Here is a 16,088-nt window from a genome sequence, read left to right on the forward strand (position 1 = left end):
CTCTTTTAATGAGCTAACACTTTAAAATAAGAAATCACATGATATTGATATCTAAGCAATATCGATTACTGAAAAAAAAGTTGCATACCATTTTTTTTTATTTTCAGAAGACAGAGACATCTCCTTATATAACATTTTGTCGAAGAAGGTTTGACTTTCTTAGTTTGGCCTGTTTATATAACACTGATAACGAATTCTAAAATAACGTGAGCTCACATGTGAGAAATAGACTGTATATAAATCGGTATCAAATACTTATTCCAATAAACGGAACAAAAATGAAGGCAATGTTTCTAGTGCAGGTAAGTATCTTTTTAATAAAGATAATAATTACAAAAATTGGTTAAAAGAAGTTCAAACTGGTTGCCAGTTTGAATGCATCTTTATGCACAGAATAAAGCAAAGTCAAAGGTGATAAGATAGTTATAATAAAACGATTCATATCCATAAGTGAGATGAAAAATTATTCCGTGTTTTGTTTTAAAAAATGTTTTCACCATTTAAAAAAACCTTTAGTATTAGTAAAATTAATCTAGTCATTATTTTGATGTAAATATACGCAATCTGCTTGTTTGTTCTCTCAAAGGTAGTGTCCTGATAGAACATGACAAGATGAATACACGTACATTAAATATTAAATTTTGTTAATTTAAAATCCTTCAAAGCAAAGTCCCTAAAAACTGAAATAATAGAAATTTATCGCATGTATTTTATTTCTCTTGAAGCGATAAATTAAACTGTTTACTTTTTAAAGGTTTTCTTTCTGGGGCTTTGCAATGCATTTATACTGGGTGCCAATTCCTGCAAGTCCCCACCAGTGGCCACTGGATTCCAGAATGAGAGATATAACGGTCTGTGGTATGAGGTATCTAAGGCACAGACCGCTGGCGGGGGGTTCTTTGAGAAAGACTGCGTATGCACGACAATAGACGTACAACCTGTTCCCTCCTCTACAGCCGGGGACTCCAAAGCCATCAACAGCTGTAGAAAACTGGCACCGAGTGGGGATTTTATGAACGCTACAGGTTTGTATCTCTCCCATCTCATAACAGCAAAACAGGGGGTGCTGCATTTCCCCTTTTTAAAGTATCTCATCTTTAGTTTCTGCTACACCTACAGTGTATTTAGCTTTAAATAGATAAAATGTGCTCATTTCCGACCTCTCTGTGTATACAATTGCGCATTTCTTACACGAATATCTTTTTCAACTCCATTGCTGAATAACTGAAGATTGGTCTCGAAAAAGTGGTTGATCCTTTCAGAAGAGGAGTTGTATTTGCAATCATTTCCAAAGTATTAAGCAATAAAACAATTTCAATTTGACTAGCAAACCAAAGTTGCTGTTGACAACGACATTTCCACTGACTACATGTAACTAGTAGAACGAACGAACTATTTTCATACCTATAAGAGAATCGGAGCCTTTGACATCGCACTTAAAGCATATTGTTAGAAAGTTTATTTTAGAGATGTTAAAATACATATGATGTTCAGATTGCTTCATTCTGTGAAAAAATTAAAGTCTATTTTACTAAGTTATTTATTTAATTTTAATCTGACTGTTGTTACAGGAACACTGTCAAACGAGGGACCACTGGGTCACTGGAAAGAAGGGTTCTTCCCCGGAGCACCTAAAGTAAGTTTGACTTGTGTTGGGCTTTTAAATCATATTGCAAGGACGGAAATTTCAAAATATTTGGTTTAAAATTAACGTACACCATATATGAATAAAATCTGTTCATAACATGAAACTTTCTCACATAACCCGTCTTGTTTATTCCACTGAATATATTTCTAGATTTATTAATGACATTTAAAACTAAAACACTACTAGGGAATTTTAAAAAAAGTTCACATGCACTGTTTTCTTGATTTCAGGCAGATTACACTATTATATACCTAACAGATAACGTAGCTGTAGAGTATGACTGCAGCTCCTTTTTGGGCCTCATTACAAACTACTGCATCCACATCCTGTCACGAACCCCTACCATCACCCCCGACGGGGAGAACGCCGCCATTAAATACGCAGAGAGTTTAGGATTAAACACTCAAAATTTACCTTACCATAAAACTTTACAATCAGGGTGCTGGTGATTTCAAAATCTGGAAACACCACTTATACGTTTACAATTACCAAACGTTTGGTTATTTTAGCGAATTGTAAATCCAGCATACCCTTTTTTATACCTTACATTTGTAAGTAAGTTACAAAAAGCAAGATAGTTCGAAAAAGTGTCATCTTTGTTTTCCTCGACATCCTCACTATTGCAGCTCACATTTAATACAAAAAATTAATTACTGTTAATGAAGATATTGTTATGGTGACAATTTTTCGCTTGGTATTTTTTTTTATTGCAAAATGTAGACCTAAATTTTTTCTTTTATATATTGCCTATTTTTTTTTCTTGAAAGATCACTCTGCATGGATGTTAATTTGGTGGTTTTTTCTCTTTCAAATTAGCACTAGATGATCGCTAAAATTGCCAGGTGTTCGGCATAAAAATACTCATTTTCTATATTTCTGTATTTTATAATCTTTGAAATGATTAGAACTGAAGTTTAAGATGACTGTACATAAATAAATAGAAACGAAGTTTATAGACTTTAATATATGTAAAATATTATGTCGACATACATTCATTTTAATATTTAATAAAATCATCAATACATATCATTTATTTTGATATAGTTATATTTCTTGAAAAAAATCCATTCATCGAACAGAACAATGCCTGGAAAAGCGACTAGTGCAGTGTTATTGTAGATTATCCCCCTTGATGATAGAGTGCAACACCATTCAATTTACCAAAGGATGGGGGCCCGACAGGGGTTTCACCTGTTCCGTCCTTTAACAATCGTTCAACTCCACTAAAATTGTGAAAAAAAGTTGTTTTCATTATACATGTACATGATTGCAATGCATACTCAGTAGTGAGCTATTCCATTCAGTTTTCAGTTTAAAAATTCTTCAGATCGCTGTATATGTTTCTGGTAAACTTGGCAATGTTGCATTTTAATCTTGACTGTTAACAATATTTTATCATACTTACTCTTTGGTCCAGTCGGACACATAAATATACTGAGAGTCCACGTCGATTCCGAAGAAATGAGCCCCAGCATCCTGGAAAATGAGTTGTCGGTTCTGGCCATTCGTGTCCATCTTCTCTATCTTGTTTGTGCCAGCATCGCACAAAAATAACTTGTTGGCTGAAAAACACGGGCACATTCATTCTTTTTTCAAATCATGGATGAATGCAAGGATTTTGATAGGAAAATAAAACTCACTGGTTGCGTCATATACTAGTCCATTAGGATATTTCAGTCCGCTGTCGACCAAAGTTTGTCGATTAGATCCGTCGTAGTTAGCCTTTTCAATCTTTGGATGAGCTCCCCAATCCGTCCAGTAAACAACTCTATATAAGAAAAAAAACATGATGTGTTTGTGAAACACTGATGCCCCCGTATGGCAGCTTATGGCGAAGGTTAAGGTTTCTCAAATGCAAGTCTAAATCCAGGCCAAAAGATAAAAAATGTTAAATTTGAAAGCCCTAGCTGCAACTGTTCAAAAGTTATGGCGAAGGTTAAAGTTTTTTAAAAGTAAGTAAAACATCAAGGTCAAGATCAAAGTTGTTGGTATCCAAAGGAAGGTCTTGTCACAAGGATTACATATGTAAAGTTTGAAACCCCTAGCACCAACCATTCAAAAGTTATGGCCAAGGTTAAAGTTTTTCGAAAGTAGGTCAAACTCCTATGTCAAGGTCAAAGGGTCAAAGTGGTTGGTATCCAAAGGAAGGTCTTGTCACAAGGATTACATATGTGAAGTATGAAAGCCCTAGCACCAACCATTCAAAATTATGGCCAAGGTTAATGTTTATCGAAAGTAGGTCAAACTCCTGTGTCAAGGTCAAAGTGGTTGGTATCCAAAGGAAGGTGATGTCACAAGGATTACATATATGAAGTATGAAAGCCCTAGCATCAACCATTCAAAAGTTATGGCCAAAGTTAAAGTTTTTCAAAAGTAGGTCAAACTCCTAGGTCAAGGTCAAAAGGTCAAAGTGGTTGGTATTCAAAGAAAGGTCTTGTCACAAGGATTACATATGTGAAGTATGAAAGCCCTAGCTCTAACCGTTCAAAAGTTATGGCCAAGGTTAAAGTTTTTCGAAAGTAGGTCAAACTCCTAGGTCAAGGTCAAAAGGTCAAAGTTGTTGGTATCCAAAGGAAGGCCTTGTCACAAAAAATATACATGTAAAGTTTGAAACCCCATGCACCAACTGTTCAGAAGTTATGGCCAAGGTTAAAGTCTCATAAAATTTTGCAAAAGTGGGTCAAACTCCAAGGTCAAGGTCAAAATAATGATATCCAATTGCAAAGAAAGGTCTTGTCACAAGAAATACACATGTGAAATATGAAAGTCATAGCTCCAACCATTCAAAAGTTATGGACAAGGTTAAAGTTGACAACAGACAGACAAACAGATACAGACAAACAGGACAAAAATCTTTCGATCCCGGGGCATAAAAAGGATAGAAAAACATCTTGTGTGCTCCTCAACTTGACCTATTCAAATACAGCATTTAATTTACAGAAGACTAATTCTTGATGTCTAGCTTGCATGTTATAGCTTTTGATTTTGATTCAGAAATATTAAACTAGTTACTAATAATATAGTTCTGTCCTGTCCAATACGATAATTGCAATATATGAGATTATCTCCTTGGGGTCAAATCTTTTAACTGAAAAAGTTGCAAATAGTCCTCAAGATTCAAAATACTCTGATTAGAAAAGCAAATATGCCTTTAATTTTACGCAGATGAACTATCAAAACCAGTGCTACCCTTTCTTCCTGCACCTCATATTTTAAAATTTTCTCTTAAACGTATACTTTCTTTGCAACTAATTTACACTTTTTATCACTTTCACCTTGCATTATCAAATGAAACTGCTTCACAGCCATGAGGCATTCTAGAGTACAAAACAAAATTTGAATTAAATTGGATCACGCAAAGGTATGATCCGGGTGGGGTTTTTTTTCATGAAGCATTCCGGTTTCTGAAATTGTCTAAATTATCTTGGTTCAGGCTCAGACTCTTTGGACGTGTGTGATCTTTGTTTTGTGAACTGCGTTACAAAGTTATGAGCACAGATTATTTTCTTAGTTCTATATTTATCATACTCTATGAATTTATTCTTGCCATGGTCCAATATTCATCACAGAGCGTGTTATGCAAGCTTCAATTATACCTGTTATGGTCGTTTAAATGACAAGAATCTCAAATAACAGTTTTACTTTAAATTCATTCGTGGAGCACATGACTTAGTTGTCATAGGTGTTTGGTCAGTAACCCAAAGGTCACTGGTTCAAGCCCCGCTGATGTGGGCACTTGATGAGTCCTTAGAAAGGCACTTTATTTGCATTTTCTTAGTCCACCCAGCTGCAATGGGTACCGGTGTAAAGACGAAGAATGCTAAGGGGTCATTTTTCGATGATCTCCCGGTCATATTTCAACGGGGGTCATCATTCGTCTTTACACCGGCTTACGCTGCGGGGTTAACCTGCGATGGACTGGTGTCCCATCTAGAGGGAGTCAACGACTCTCATCACTACAGCAACATAGAAACCGGATTTAAACCGGAGCCTCATGGCTCGGAGAAAGATTTTATCTTAAAATTCATTCCCGCAAAGTTAAACATACAGATACTTTTCCTACATCAGCTTCAGCACCCTTTCATCTTAAAACTGAACACTAAAACATTAATATATATTTTGTATGGAACTATTTTTGCTGTAATTTCTACGCCTTTTGTATATGTGGTCCAGGAACTACATGTACTTTTGAGAGGAGAAACAGAAGGTGTAAGCATAGCGCGTCCTCAGGTGAGAGATTTCCTCTGGTCATGCAGTCCTACATGTAATGTGACATCTAATAAGTACTGAGTAATACAAAGCCAAAGTGTACACACAAAAAGCCCTCACTGATTGGCAACATCCAGGGTCACAGCTCGGGGTTCATCCAGATTTGTATTGGTAACATTAACCACATTTGAACCATCCAAGCCCATTTTCACTATGACGTCATTTCCGGTGTCGGTATAGAATAACAATCGGTTCTGTACATCTATAGTTAGACCATCTGGAACAGCAACTGCGAGGAAAAATACCGAAATTATATTTTTCAGTCAAGTTTTTTTTTATTTTACGCTAGCCATACACAATGGTTTGAATTTATAATAATAGTTGCGCTTGGAATTATACCGTTTCTTTTTTTGAGTTAACTTATGTAAACTTAAGAACTTAAGAGAGAATCTTACTTTAAATATTCTTCAATACCAGTAGTTCAAAATTGATATACTATTTTAAAATCGGACCGAAAATGTAAGAGGAGTTTTGTTATCGACGTACGGATACTTTACCATCGCCTATGCTCCTCTGGTCCACATAGAATAAAAATAAACAGACCTCTAAAACACCGATAGTCATCAGTCAGCGGTCATCACTGCACTCTTAATGTCATGGTTAGCAACATTTATAAAATAAATTTCTTTTTCAATCAACAATTAAACAGTAATTGTCTGCTCGAGATCCTCAACACAGAATTTCAATACATCGTGACATTAATGTTGAGAACATTTTTGCCAATGACCTCAAGTCTATAATATTTTGCATATATACCTTTTAAAAGCGTACAATTTCATCAACTTTTGAATACATTCCAGCGAAGGACTGTTAACAGGCACAAGTCCTTGATAATGTATAATTGTTCCATTATGACTTTGAAATAAAATTTGTAAACTCCTGACAGACAGACACCAAATCGACCATTTTGTGTCCAACGTGACACATAAATATGTATGATAGGTTTGACTACAATTGAAGAATAACCCACCAGAATTAAGCTGTTTAAGTATTTTTTCGTTGGTTCCATCTAAACTGGTGCTTTTAATGCGATGAAGGCCTACGTCTGTGTAGAAGACCGTGTGAGTCACCGGGTTGTAGTCTATTGCTATAGGAGTGTTCACAGAGTACTGCGGGATAGCAGAATAACTACCACTCTCCAAGTCCATTCTGTAAATCTCCTGGATATAAGAATCGGCCACCAACACAAAGTCTCGAATAGTGGCTGCATCTAAAATATCGATTGGAAAACAATATTGAGTACAAGATATACCGTAATACAGTCGCTGTACTCAATTGTAATAAATATAATACAATCATCGTCTTAGAATATATGAAATTTAAATGATACCGAACACCACTTTTCTCTTGTTAAGCGCACTTTTTGACAAGAAGCCCTTTAGCCTTAACGGTACTAGGATATCACGCATTAACGACACGAGTAACGTAAATGCCTGAACTGTGAAGACGCACTGAATGTACAGTTAACCCCTGCGTCCTCGTTATGGCGGCAGTTGTGAAGACCCCAGTCTCCAATCTTAGTGCACTGAGCGATGTGGGACTCCTCGCCTGTACAATTGACATCATCAAGGAAAATGATAACGGAGTTGTCTGTCCCATAGTAGGCTCGAGAAACGGCCTTCGCTCCGGTCCTGGTTAAATATTCAAGTGATAATTGAAAAGTATAATAGTATATATTATATATAGTGGCTGATCAAAAGTGCACATTTAATATCATAAAAGCATGCACAACAATACTAAGAAGACAGAGGAAGAGAACACAGTAGGCAAACTGAATACTGATAACCTAGTGTAACTCTCTCTACCATGCATGTTACAAAATGTCGTTAAACATGAAAGATAATCAAACCGAGGCCTACTTTCCAAATCCCAACATTTCACAGACGACCTTGGCCTCTCTTTCGTCCCACATGTCGTCACAAATTGTCCCCCATTCTCCGTTAATGTAAACCTCTACCAGGCCTTCGTAATGCTCCCCCTTACCCACGAGTCGAACAAAAATATGGCTTTCGTCTACTACAATGGGCGAGGGTGTAACCACACCTATAAATAAATTTAGTTATCTGATAAATGAATAATTATCCATGGTTGTTCTACAAGATATACGTTTTGCATCTGTGTTTCCGATGAAGTTTAAAAAAGAAGAATTTTACCTGGCATTCCGTATCCGTACTTGTGGACCCTAATGTCCGCTAACTGCCGGAAACCGGTAGGTCCGACATTGGTCTTACCAGTACCATCCTTATTGACTCTCATTACCGTACTGAAGAGCAAATTTACAATAAGTAAGCACGCTTACGTCATTTAGTATACTTAACTTTAATAGACAATAAATAAATATATTCACTGTTGGTTCCAGTCGGTGTAATAAAGGTACTGTTTATAAGGCGACAAAGCGAAGAAGTGAGCAGCTGTGTCGGTTAAAAGGACGGTACGGCTACTTCCGTCCGGCTGCATTGCTTCAATTTTATGCGTACCAGCATCCACGAAATAAAGCCTATTCTCTGTAAAGAAGAAAAAGATAGTAAGATACCACGATAACCATACTATAATTTCTATACTTTAAATAACCTGATTAAGCATCATAAATGAATATTTACCTTGATAATCATATGCTAGACCGTTTGGCCATTTCAAATTGGTTGTTGCGAGAGTTTGCCTGTTTCCTCCGTCATAATTGGCTTTCTCGATCTTTGGACTTTTCCCCCAGTCTGTCCAGTATATTGTTCTAAAAATCATGAAGTTACTGTCAAATACGAGCACAGGTTGCAAGTAACCATGATTCCTGCACGACAATTTTATGCTAGCGCTCTGAATAGTCTTTTTTACAGGAGTACACAGGCCCGAATTCACGGCAGGGCATTATTGATTGATTGTAATTGTATGTTGTTTTAAGTCCCGTTGAACAATTTCTCACTCATATAGAGACGTTACCATATACTGGCGAAGAGCTTCAAATTTAGACCTTTACTCGGCACTCAGGCCCATTGAGCTGTGAGAGTTTCTATTGCCAACGCCTACCGTGACACGGGACCTCGGTTTCTAAGGTCTTTCTCTTCAAAGTGCTGAAAGCTTGGCAGTGATAGTGAGCGGCGCAAGGCCGCTCGTCACTGCGAGCTCTTTAAGCAACGCCTTGGCGAGGAAAAATTCGAACTTTGCATATAGATCCAAATGATTTTTTTTGCAGTTACCTCGAGACCCACATGCATCGCATGTGGTCTCTCGCTGCTAACTTCGTTCGAGCAAAAACAACTAAAAATTCACAAATTTTATAAACTCACCTTAATTTAATGGATATTGCATACAGATACAATAGTAGAGTAAACGTTCTTTTTTAAACTTTTGCACTTTTCAAACTGCAGCAATCGAAACTTCTCGGGTCTTTCCGACAAGCGGATAAACAACCTCGAATGTGTTACGTAGGCGTCCATGACAACCTCCCTTTTCATAACTTTAAAATAAATGTAGGGAGACCTCTTATCTGTTGAGTTTGGAGCTCAACTTTATTGAATGTAAAGATATTACCTAAAATATACTACAGGAGTGACTTTTAACCCTGTCTTTCCAAGTCGCCCGCGTGGCGCAGTGGATAGAGCCTTTGCCCTAGAGTCGCGGAGTAAGGAGTTGATCCTTGCGTCGCGGGTTCGAATTCCACTGTGGGACGTGGAGACCGGTCCTTTGGATGAGACCGTATAAACTGATTCGCAGTAGGTGCTGGCACGAAAAAGATCCCTCACTGCTCAATGGCCCTAAGTGCCGAGTATAGGTCAAAATTTGCAGCTCTCCACCGGCAAGTGGTGGCGTCTCCATATTAGTGAAAAATTCTCGAGAGGGACCTTAAACAAAAAACAAACAAAAGCTGTCTTTCCAATGCTTTAATAAATAGGAAGCGACTCCATCTTGTATAAATTTTTAACATCCGATGATGTTAATACATTCGATGTTGTCTTTCCGACCTCTGACGGAAAGGTCTGAGATGATGCGATATGGAAATGCAGCTTCATGTAACATACGACGTCATGTGACGTCACAGTCTAGACGTTCCAAATGTCTCGTGCGGTTAGAGGGGGATCTTGAAATTAAGTAAACAACTGCGCTCACGCAAACGGTATCAACGTCAACATATTAGCAACTATTATAAAGATTTTTTTCTATATTTACATGGTCAACAGAATGCATGCAAACATTGAAATTTTTGTTTATTCTTTTGTCCTCCCTTTATATGGTATATCACGGGCGACGTAGAGCCTACTCGAGTTTTACCATTCTGAATTGAACCCCCCTCCCAGTACTGTCTAATTAATGATTTATGGATTCAGCAAAGTAAACCAGTGGGGTTCAGAAAACTTCTGTTTTATGATGGCTACAGCGCTAGCTAACTTATCCCTTTAAAATATACGCTTATACGAGTTACATGCAAAAAATCTTACTGAGTGGCGGGAACAAGAGCCAAGTCACGTGGTTCATCCAAACTCTGATTCACAATAACTTTGTATCCAGTGCCATCTAAATTAATGGTTCCAATAAGATTGTTTCCAGTGTCTGCGTAGAAAAGCCTTCGGTTGATCGGATCGACCTGAATTTTCTCTAAATCAGCATCTGAACAGGAAAAAAATATGGAAGAAAATCATTTCAGTTGTTGTTTACAAACCATCAACAGAATTTTCTATAGTTGAAGATAACCATGCTTGTCCAATTTAAACTTTTTTATCCATGCACGACCTAGAAATAAAAAAAAACCCTAGGCAATAAAATATAATCTACAAATGTTTAATTTTTAGCGACCTACTGAATTAAATCTACAGTCGACGTCGAAGGTTGTATATTGATATTCGACTGTACTCTTTTTAAAGACAAAATTTACATATTACAAATGATATAAAAATTCCTTGTAGAACCATGACGCAAAAAACCCCCCACCAATTTGAAAAAAAAAAAAAAAACATCGGAAAAGCTTAAGGCTTAATCTCAAAGAAATCATGTTTAATTTTAAAAAAAATCTATCATTTAGCTAGCTCACCATAATTTAAAATACTTTCAAAAATTGGATTGAGGACCTATACATCCGTATGTTATAAATGTGGCAAAGAACATGGAAATGGGCTTTTTTTCATTTTTATTTGTGTACATCCTATCTTATAGCTGAATATTTAAAAGATTTTAGATTTTACAGCAAGAATAAATTGTTGACTGATATAAAGAAACTTCATTGTAGTTCAGTTTGATTTTTTGCTTCGTATTCGTCAAATTAGGGACATTTTTATCAGTTTATCCCACCCTATTCTTTCTTTTAAACGCTACAAAATCTAACAATTGTTTCGTTGATACGTACTTGCATCTAGTTGTTTAAGTTCTCTGACGTCAGTTCCGCTGAAATGTACGCTCATCAGCTGTCTGAGTTTGTAATCCACAAAGTAAATCCTTCCTTCTGTGGGATCATAATCAAAAGCTGTGGGGGTATATAAATTGTTCATAGGAATGGGCACATAACTCTGGGTGTTTAGGTCCATTCTGAAAATCACTCCACCAAGTCCGGTATCCAGCAGAAAAATGATGTTATCTTCTTGACTGGCTGTAGAACGAAATAATCCAGAGAAATATTTTCACACTTTATAAAAAATTACATTATGCTCTTCAGCACAGTTGTTTTGAAAAAAGTAAAATATGGAAGTTCACTATCACACGTACTATAATTCATACACTGTAACTTATCATAATTTCTGCATAAAAGATATCTTGTGAAGTCCCCACTTAGAACTGGACACTTATATACTTCTTACCTGAGTTACAGATAACCCCTGCGTCTTCGTCATGTCCACAGTCGTGAACCCCCCATCCATTAAAGTGACACTGGTCAATGCTTGCTTCTGTTCCTGTACAATTTACTTCGTCCATAAATATCTTGGCATATAGTGGAGCTCCACCGAAAACTGCTCCTTGTGCTCCGCCAGATCCGCTCCTAAAAACCAACACCTATCTACAATTACTGGAGAAATTGAAGCATTGTCATAGTATTTTTAGAGATTTCTCTCGGTTAATTGTGGAATGAATAACCGTACAGAAGATTAAATAACGTCGTACTAGGGTACCTGCTATATCCCAGCATACCGCAGATAACCTGGGCTTCATGTCCACCCCAGCCATCATCACAAATTGAGCCGAATATACCATTATGGAAAACTTCAACACGCCCCTCATAAGCATTGGATCCTCCGACCAAACGAACATATGTAGGACTAGATGTGGACACCGTTGGATTAGTAGTACCTGACCCTATGAGAATAACAGTCAATCTTTTATTCATTCTTGTATCATTCCAGCATTGATTTGGTTTTTGTAACTCATCGGTCTGAATTACACGAGATGTGCATATAAATTAAATGTTACATTATTTCAAGTGCAAGTCTCACTTTAATTTTATTTAAACTTTGAATTTACCACTCTATCCTTTCATGTTACAATAATAAGATCTAATCAGTACTGGTCACAGACCGTCCTACCACAACAATAGCATTTATGAAAGAATAAAGACAAATGTTCTAAAATACTACTGTCCCGTTAAAGCATTTCCTATACGACAAAACAATTGGGATGACTTAAAATATTCTTTCTCCCATTTGTTATCCCCCTCCATACAGGGATTCCTTCTTTGTTTCTCTAAATTGTTAGAGACACCCTAGTGATTATTTGGTTGTTTGCCATGATCCATGCAGCATTTGCATAATTGCTTCATAATCCGAGAATTATATTGTACGTATATTTTTTTTTTATCAGTTTCTTCAATTCTCAAAAGACACTCGACAAGACACGCAAATAAAAATTTAGAATCTCGAGTTGGAGAATAACCCTAACCCGCAAAATGTATGAAACTAACATTTTTCAATGTACGTTTTTTTCGTGCAGAGCATTCCGGTTTTACATTTCATAGACAAGTTTATGAATAGTAGACGACACGTATCTTACCCCCAGACGATCTTATGGAGAACTGAGGTAAACTGGTGTCATTGTTATGTAAACGAACGACCTTTGACAAGACATTTTGATAACTCTTAATGCATAGTGCGCCATCAATGCAGATTTGACAGTTCGCCAGTACATATTCTCACTACAGTTATACCAGTTAAAAGGCAATACGCGAACCATCTATCCTTTCGTTTTCACTAAATTGGAGGTTTTAAAAGACTAAAAAGACTATACGAACAATATGTTATGGTTCGAGCAGATAAGGCTTATAACAATATCGTCTTTGTTTGTAAGGTTCATTATTATAACTGTATTTTTGAAGAACTCTACGTCTGGAAATCCAACTTGTACTCACAGTTCACTTTAAAAAAAATTCTTCAAAAATCACATTTCAGTCTTTAATACTTTTAACATTCCTAAACTTCATTAAATTTTTGCAAACAAAGATACATTGCTGGGTCCAACAAATGCCCTATCTTTACTCCTACAAAAATATTAAGTGCTGTAAAGGAAAAACTTTCAGACATACTGTGCCACAGCACATTCGAGAAGTAGTGTAAATCAAATATGGATTCTCAAAACCTTCAAAGAATTTTTAGAAAATTTTAAATCACCAAGTTTTCAAAAGACAACAACTGCAAAACGTATGGTATTTCTACACTTCATACAACCATTTATCACGATATATTAAAAACTAGCCTTTTGGTACCATAAACTTTTGCTTCTTCAATAAAAATGGAACTCGAAAACTTTCATATCTGATGATTGGTTATCAACAAAATCAGTTTGTTAAAAAATAACTCTGATTCCACACACTAGTACTCTGAATTTGATATTAAAAGGATGCTGGAGTTTCTCATTGACTACATCTATGTAGTCTTTGGAGACCAGGTCTTCCAACAATCTGTTGGAATATCGATGGGCACTAATTGTGCTCCTTCATTTGCCGACCTGTTGTATATTCCTACATGTTGTTTGTAGTGTTTTTTAAGATCGATCACTGTTCGTTATCATCACATTTTTTATTTGTTTTTCTGGACTAAACACAGAATTCATTACAATTAACTTTTGGCTCTCAGAGATTTTTTTTATATATAACATTAATATAACTACTTCCTCGACGAATAATCCCAGTACAGTTATTTAGCTAATCACCCCAACACATATTTCCTTTACAGTTCTTTTAAGAAAAAAAATAAAAAGTCATATTTGGAAGTATTATTTAGCATAAAACTTCTCATGTAGTGTTATCATGGTTAAATGGCGATTCTCTTAGTGTTGGATATACTTTTAGTAATTGTTGACTTGTTTAGTACTAGTAATAAAGTAAGAGACTGATTCCTTTAATAATTATACGACAAATTACCTCATCAGAGAACTGTCATTTGACTGCTCACCTTAACAGAGATTCTTTTTTTTTTTTTTTAAATTTATTAATGACTAATCCTCACATTGATAGCTATTTTATACCATATCCATAGGTTCCTATTACAATTGGTCAACTATTCCTATTAAGTTATTTATCAATTATCCTCGATTCCTACTTATTCCTAGAAATTAAGTTATACGTATTTGATTACTTCAGTTCAACATAGAATCCCATTACAGTTATTTGATACTTACCTCCAAAAATATTACTATTACAGTTATATTTGATGCATCAACTACACTGATTCCTCTTACAGTTTTTGTAAACTCATCTGTACAAAAATTTTTATTAAAGTAATCTGAAGACTGGGTTTGCGCGGTTTATTATTACGGTTATTTTATACTTACCTCCACACAGAATCCTATAACAATTATTTGTATATTCACCTCAACACAGAATCCTATTACAATTATTTGTATACATTATTTACCTCTACACAAATTCCTATTTCAGATATTTGTATAATAACCTCCATAAAAATTTCTATTTCAATTTGATGTGTTTGTATACTCATCTCCACACAAATTCCTATTACAGTAATTTGTATAATAACCTCCAAACAAAGTCCTGTTTCAAGTACATTTATCCACAAAAATTCCTGTTACAGTTATTTGTATAATAATCTACACAAAAATTCCTATTTCAATTACATGTATTTTATGCTCACCTCCACACAAATTTCTATTACAGTTATTTGTTCTACAGCACTGGTTGCAATTGGTATTCAGTTGACGTGTGTTTCTTTTTCGTCCCACCGCTCCCGCTCCGCCTCCAGCAAGGGCATTGCATAACTGCATCAAAATCAACGTTCTTGTAAAGGACTTCGTTTTATATTATAGATTAAGAATTCAGAAAAGTAAGATTACACTTACCGACGTTGAACGACATCCCATAGAGTACACAGTAGATTGGAATATAGATGAGGTCGAATGAGACTGTGTGTAACATTCCTACAAAAAGGTTCAACAGTCAAGATGTTTTATTCGTTACAGATTGTGTAGTGAGATACCTGATCGAATCGAATCAAACGTCTTATTTTTATTACAGTGGAGTCGACTCTGACTTAAATTAACAAAGAACTATACCGGTTTATTTAGAGCAAATCTCTTAAAGCAGATTGTCACATTTTTATGCATTTATAAGTAAGTTTGAATGATGGTTTTAGTGGTAACATTAAATACTACATCCTTTTCAATTTCATGACGTCCAACTGTATGACTTATTAAATTCGTTTCTCGTTTCATAGTCCACGTACTTAAATCAGCTGTTGTTCGGAACATATGAAGGATCTAGCCTTTATCACTTTTTTGTTTACCTCGTTAGCATTACAAGTTATCACTCGAGTACATTGGGAGGGGTCTGCAATATTGTTGCATTCATAACATGACTTTAAGGCTGAAAAAAAGAAAATGTTTATATATACTTAAGTTTTCAAATGCTAACAGTAGCTCTGCTCTAACTTGAAGAATGTGTCAAAATAAAGAAAAAAATTATGATGTGACAAACTGCCTCCTCACCCTTCTTATCTCTGGATAATGCCGCAGAACAAGAGGCCAGAAATCCTGAAAATAAAAATTAAAAAAAGGGAAAGCTGTATGTATTTTAAAAAATCAAATGAAATCGTTAAACGGTGGAAAACCAAGTCCAAGCTCTAAGAGGAAACAAACCTGCTATTAAGATAAAGCGGCGTACTGTCATGGACATGTTGTCTTCGAATGATCCGTACGACACCAGTTGGATGACTTTATATTCAGATAAGAAATTAAAAATATAGGTCTC

At 35.8% G+C, this 16,088-nt stretch overlaps 2 protein-coding genes across 2 annotated transcripts; one reads left to right on the top strand and one right to left on the bottom strand.

Moving 5' to 3' along the window:
* The first annotated feature begins 278 nt into the window (after nt 1-278).
* LOC133173869 (apolipoprotein D-like) lies at nt 279-2,118 on the top strand. The gene is made up of 4 exons (XM_061308940.1): nt 279-302; nt 755-1,025; nt 1,572-1,636; nt 1,879-2,118. The coding sequence occupies exons 1-4, from the start codon at nt 279-281 to the stop codon at nt 2,095-2,097; spliced, it is 579 nt and encodes a 192-aa protein (XP_061164924.1). The 3' UTR covers nt 2,098-2,118.
* A 475-nt stretch (nt 2,119-2,593) lies between these two features.
* Nucleotides 2,594-16,013, bottom strand: LOC133173870 (low-density lipoprotein receptor-related protein 4-like). Its single transcript, XM_061308941.1, has 18 exons — nt 15,977-16,013; nt 15,816-15,871; nt 15,182-15,259; nt 14,977-15,100; nt 12,007-12,190; nt 11,698-11,876; nt 11,250-11,489; nt 10,348-10,516; nt 8,518-8,645; nt 8,265-8,421; nt 8,071-8,180; nt 7,777-7,960; nt 7,370-7,548; nt 6,888-7,127; nt 5,978-6,146; nt 3,289-3,416; nt 3,054-3,210; nt 2,594-2,871 (listed from the first exon to the last, which is right to left on the bottom strand). Exons 1-18 carry the CDS (start codon nt 16,011-16,013, stop codon nt 2,769-2,771), a joined length of 2,622 nt encoding a protein of 873 aa, XP_061164925.1. The 3' UTR covers nt 2,594-2,768.
* Nucleotides 16,014-16,088: the final 75 nt, after the last annotated feature.

This window comes from Saccostrea echinata, unplaced genomic scaffold (assembly GCF_033153115.1).
Source record: "Saccostrea echinata isolate AGI-Se365-2 ecotype Australia unplaced genomic scaffold, CSIRO_AGI_Sech_v1 ptg000056l, whole genome shotgun sequence".
In the NCBI taxonomy this organism is placed as follows: Eukaryota; Metazoa; Mollusca; class Bivalvia; order Ostreida; family Ostreidae; genus Saccostrea; species Saccostrea echinata.

Excerpts from the sequence above, each read along its gene's own strand:
- LOC133173870 (XM_061308941.1), bottom strand. The coding sequence starts at position 16,013 with ATGTCCATGACAGTACGCCGCTTTATCTTAATAGCAG. Across the intron at positions 11,877-12,006 it reads GGTATGCTGGGATATAGCAG|GAGCGGATCTGGCGGAGCAC; the intron begins GTACCCTAGTAC and ends GTTGGTTTTTAG. Across the intron at positions 7,961-8,070 it reads GTACGGATACGGAATGCCAG|GTGTGGTTACACCCTCGCCC; the intron begins GTAAAATTCTTC and ends ATTTATTTATAG.
- LOC133173869 (XM_061308940.1), top strand. The coding sequence starts at position 279 with ATGAAGGCAATGTTTCTAGTGCAG. Across the intron at positions 303-754 it reads AGGCAATGTTTCTAGTGCAG|GTTTTCTTTCTGGGGCTTTG; the intron begins GTAAGTATCTTT and ends TACTTTTTAAAG. Across the intron at positions 1,026-1,571 it reads GGATTTTATGAACGCTACAG|GAACACTGTCAAACGAGGGA; the intron begins GTTTGTATCTCT and ends CTGTTGTTACAG.